Source organism: Sardina pilchardus, chromosome 5 (assembly GCF_963854185.1).
Source record: "Sardina pilchardus chromosome 5, fSarPil1.1, whole genome shotgun sequence".
Classification (NCBI taxonomy): domain Eukaryota; kingdom Metazoa; phylum Chordata; class Actinopteri; order Clupeiformes; family Clupeidae; genus Sardina; species Sardina pilchardus.
The window spans coordinates 33,780,267-33,785,505 of NC_084998.1; the positions used below are offsets into that span (position 1 = coordinate 33,780,267).

General features: G+C 43.1%; 1 protein-coding gene across 4 annotated transcripts in view; it reads left to right on the forward strand.

The window, feature by feature from the left end:
- Positions 1-1,813: 1,813 nt before the first annotated feature.
- Positions 1,814-5,239, forward strand: part of LOC134080755 (neurofibromin) — a 70,421-nt gene continuing 66,995 nt past the window's right edge. For all 4 annotated transcript variants that reach the window (XM_062537351.1, XM_062537352.1, XM_062537353.1 and 1 more), the window contains exon 1: positions 1,814-2,039. In XM_062537351.1, coding sequence (XP_062393335.1) covers positions 1,980-2,039 — 60 coding nt within the window. In that variant the 5' untranslated portion in view covers positions 1,814-1,979. The remainder of the gene's footprint in view (positions 2,040-5,239) is intronic.

Below are 5,239 nucleotides of genomic sequence, written 5' to 3' on the forward strand. Positions count from 1 at the left end.
CTTTTGACTACTTATTTGATGATGATGCAGACTGTTGCTGTTGGTCACAAATAAATACTCCAAAAGAGTTAAGAGTGTGCATCTACCATTTCTTTATTCAGCCAATCTGTGGCCTCATAAAGTACATCCTCTGTTGGCTTTTTTCTTGCAGAAAAGTGAAGAGTGAAGGTATTGAGTGGGAGAGAGATATAGGGTGGGAGCGGGTCAGACTCCAACCCGGGTCTCCATGGGTGCTTTGGACCTGAATGTGCTGCGGGAATGTAGCCAATAGCTCCACTGCGCCCCCCTCTGGTGGTATTTCAAAGAATGAAGTTGATGTTGAACTCCTACTCTGGGTCCTGAAAAAGGAGGTATCCACACTTGTTGATGGACTGCTGGATATCGCAATAATAATAATAATAATAATAATAATAATAATAATAATAACTATAATAATAATAATTCATTTTATTTAAAGTGCCTTTCATGTCACCGTACACCGACGCTGACACTGTACAAGAAGACAAGAGTAACATAAAAGCAATATACAGGGACAATACATGTAAACTGTACACTTATTAAAATACACTATGCATTCAGCTGGGGACAAACATTGACACAAAAGCAAACAACAGAATTGTGAGAGGAAGCTTTGCTACGGGATAGATGTCTCCTAAGGTCCACTGTCATCTCCATTGTCTTGAGACTATTCAGCTCCAGGTTGTTCTGGCAACACAAGAGCACCAGCTGTTCGACCTCCCGCAGATATGCACACACATTGCCATCTTAGATGAGTCCAACGGCCATAGTGTTGTCAGCAAAATTCAGGAGTTTAACAGCTGGGTCGTCAGAGGTGCAGCGTATCGTGGTGGAGAGGAGCAGTGAGGACACATTTGTGAGGAGCACCAGGGATTGTGTGTGTGCAAGTGGCCCCGGCCTCTCACCAGTTCAGTAAACATATCACTCATGCCATACCATGAATTAAATCAGTCATGGGGAAATGATCATCATACTTAGTCTGTGAGTCGCTCTTAAGCCATCTTTACCTCCAACATGATGTGATAGCAGATGCTTCCTAGTGGTCATAAAACACTCATTGTTCTGGACTCTTTGGGAATCAACAACAAATCACTCTGTTCATGCAAGCATTCATTGGGTAAGCCTCTGAATTGAATTCATTTTGTGGCATGCGGTGAGGAAATTAACTCATAACCGGACTGGTTGATGAGGTATTTTTATATGGCCTATTTTATCTAGTGAACCAACACATCCTTAAGAGGATATTTCCCCAAATGGTTTGGTAAACTACTGCAACTGGAGAATGACTGATTGCTTTTAGTGTAGGCCTACTAGCCTGAGTAAAATGCATTTTGTCCAGATGTCCTAGCAATGGGTAGGAAGGTAATTCAACTCAAATGAATGCATCATTCCATAATCTGTTGTACTTGAATATTGTTGGTCTTGTCCAATTACATGAATCTCATGTAGCCTAAGGCTGTCACAGACAGTCATGCAGTGAGTGTCAGGCTACTCAAACTCTCTCGAACTACCCGAATTACGCTGATCCGGATCAAGGCTCCTATAAGTAGATAAAGAGAGTCATCATCATTTTACCATATGTCAAAGTAACATGAATGAGACCACACACACACACACACACACACACACACACACACACACACACACACACACACGTTCTTCTCGTGCACTCATTCTAGCCTCCGCTGCATACGCCACTTATGAGGCAACGCAGGCGCAGTACTTGTCTATCACAGCAGCTTCACTGCTGTGTCGCTGCCTGGAAAGGAGGATTTAAACTTCCGGCACTGTCATGGCGGCGTGGTGGTGTTTCTGATTGAGAAACGGGAGAATAACAAACCACCCCCACCTCTCGGTGCTTTTATTAGCAATCAAGGATTTATCATTCGCAATTGAGAAGAAAAAAACATAATTCGTTGGGGGATTACAAGAAGCCTGTCGCGGCAGCGTCTTGGCCCGCGATGGCTGCGCACAAACCCGTAGAATGGGTTCAGGCCGTAATTAATAGATTTGACGATCAGGTAAGATCATTTGTAAATGCCATAATGTTTTTATGGTTTACGGGGTATATTACACTTTGCAGGCTGTTGCTGAATTTGAGATATCCGTGGAGTTTTCTAGGTCTAGGTACGTTTCGATATGCTAGGATTGCGGATTGCGATTTGATAGCTCGTTTGCCCACCACCACTCCTGTACAGGACTGCATCAGGCAAAACAAGGCAGGCTGCTAACATTACTTCTGCCTAAAGGACAAGCCCTATAGGTATTCCGAAATGCAACTTGTATTACGAGCCACAAATGACTCTCCTAGTCGTTTATGCAAGAGAGACACAGACGAAAATTGTAGGCTTGGCTACATTGACGATGTCAAAAAGGAACTCGCATACATCGAGGCATCCTAGTATTCGGCTACATTGAAACAGCCTCAACCCACCTCAGATGTTTGGCTAACTGGCGTGCCAACGCTAGCAACCCTGCATCCCCAGCTCTCCAGTTGCCCAGGTGCTTTAGTGAATAGTTCAACAGCATCTAGGTAATGCATCGTTGTGCTTGTCTTCCTATTCCGACAGTTACATTGCAGCGTTCAAGCGGTAGCTGTCAAATCTCACGGACTCAGGTGCTCCGGTAGCCTAGTGTTGCGTACGCTGCCCATTTCTGTATTCGTCGGTCAGATAGTACTCGTATATGCACGATCTGAATTTGGTGCATTGATTGTTTTTTCTCGAGTACATGAACATGCTGTCAGTGAAAAAAAAATCTCATCAGTTCGTCCTGTAAACTTTAAAGGGTGACTTATGCCTGTGTTCCTGCTTAACTGCCTGTGGAACTCGTTGTACGTTCTTCAGAGTTTCCTCGGGATAGGCGATACTCTTTCATTAAATTGTGTGCATTTTTTCACATGCTTTATTAGGCCTGTTGCCTGTAAAAACAAAGTCCACATATTGGCATATTGCCATTGGCCATAGTCATTGACATGTAGGCTATACATACATGTAGTCATATAATCATGTGGCCTAAAGTTAATGTAGCCTCACATTATAGTCACCAGTGAACGAGAGGCTCCTGATCTTGGTATAATCAGCAACTAAAGCGTTCAACTTGGCCAGCTGTTGAAACTAGTCTGGAAACGTGGAGAGAGAAAGGGGGGCTCCTGGAAGGGCAATATGGAAGCTGAAGAATCGGTCACGTTACAAGTTAAATGTTGACTGTTTCCAAGATTGCCTGAGCAGCTGTTACATAAAGTCCATGTTTTACCATTCATGAAATCAGCCCAAGTAGGTTTTCTATCTCCAGCATAGACACATTCAAATTCATTGCTCTTGGATCTGTCTCCACACCATCCTCCTGTAATGGTTGACTGTTGATGTTTTGTGTGTGTATGTGTGTGTGTGTGTGTCCGTGTGTGAGAAGTTTGTAAGAGGAGATAAGCAGTTGTTCTCGCCACTTTTACAATTTATTCTAAATTGAATAATTGTGAAAATGACTGGAGACTTTCAAGGAGGAAAGATAAACATAATTTATACCTGTTGAAGGTAGAAATTGATGATTTAGCGAAAGGCTTTGTTGCATTTGTGGTGTTGACGATACTATGTGTGTTGTAAGATATTTTATAGGTGAGTATGTCAAATGAGGAGACATTAGGGGGCTAGTTTATGTATGAGTAGGCCTATGCCAACTTGGCCGATAACCGATGTCGATAGCAACGTTTTTATTTATTTATTTGTTTCTTTACTTAGTTTTTGTGTAGTAGACTGATATTGACCAATACTGATGTTGGCCAGTATACTGGTGCATCCCTACTTCATTCTGTTAAAACTTCATTGTAAAGTTTGTCTAATGTTCTGCTGTTGTTCTAATGTTCTGATACCAGAGCAGAGACTTCTCCAGTGTCCACATGTAGGCCTAAGTGATGGCACACATAGGGATCTCTGGCTTAGAGTCGTGGGTTTGTTGTTCTGTCACACTCCATTCAATACGCTTCTCACGGTCTGTCATTGTAGAAGCTTCTAGAACATCAGCTAGGCACTTAACAGAATTCCAGTCACGTGAAGTTGGTCATGGTGCTCAGCTGGGTCACCATGTGTCAAACATAGCTGTTTGTTGCAGTGCAACAGAGCCTCTCCGAGAGCTCTTTCTCAACCATTTAGCCTTTGCGTCTTATTGACACAAGGCCTATTTTTCTATTGTACGACTGTGTCAGCCTAACACCCAAAGCATCAGGAGACACTTTGCTGATGAAGCTCACAGCCCCAGAGCATTAACTACCTTCCTCATGACATAGGTTTCAGGATCATGTCTGCTACGCCCTTTGCAGCATTGTGGAAGCTGCACTGGAGCTGCTTTCCTGACTTGGCCAGTATGCTTTTAGTTACTGACTGTTTGCTTTGGTTGATAGAACTTGAGGCTTGACCTAATCTTTTTCCTGCTCTCTATGTTAAGGCAAGTATGTGTGCGCTAAATCTTAGCTGTACCTTTTCTGACCAGACTTTGTGTTGGTCTTGGAAGAAGTGTGCCACTGACGGCAATTAAACAGAGCTCTGGTGGAGATTAAAGATATCGCTTTTTGTTAAACTCTTGTTAAACCTGAGGATAATCACTAAATAGGATTCTGTGAGTGTGTGTTGTTGTAAGCCTGTTTGCAACTTGGCTCCTTAAACCTTCACCAAGTGTGTGTACAGTAGTAGTGCTCGGTACTGTAGACGTTCTCTGGTACAGATCAGCACTAGCTATCATGTATTTCAGTTTTTCTGCAGCTCCTAGTCTTCCACCATCAGCGATGATATCACCTCTGAGGATTATTTTACACACCATCTCTTGTAAGGCGGGCAGTCAGTAAGGCAATGAAATCATTACTGGCATCATTGTCTAAATTTGGCAACATGAATTTCGAGGCCTAGGCTTTTATGACTCTATGTAAGTTGTCCTCTAAGCAGGGGTCTGCAGCCTGCGCCTGGGTTGAGTGGTGGATTCCCATCAACAATCCCACCTCACGTGGATTTTCTCGTTGGCATCAGGCCCATGTAGACAGTCTTTGGTGGGCATCTGTTTGACCCCGTTTACATTTATTTTTGGAAATTTGGTTTTGAAATTCATCTTGGGTGATCCGATGCCAAGTGGCCTGTTCTAAGTGTAAACAATCAAATGTAAACAATATTGTGTAAAGACACGTTGCGGTCTGATCATGCGAACCACTTGTCGAGGTGCTCTGAGTCACATTAGA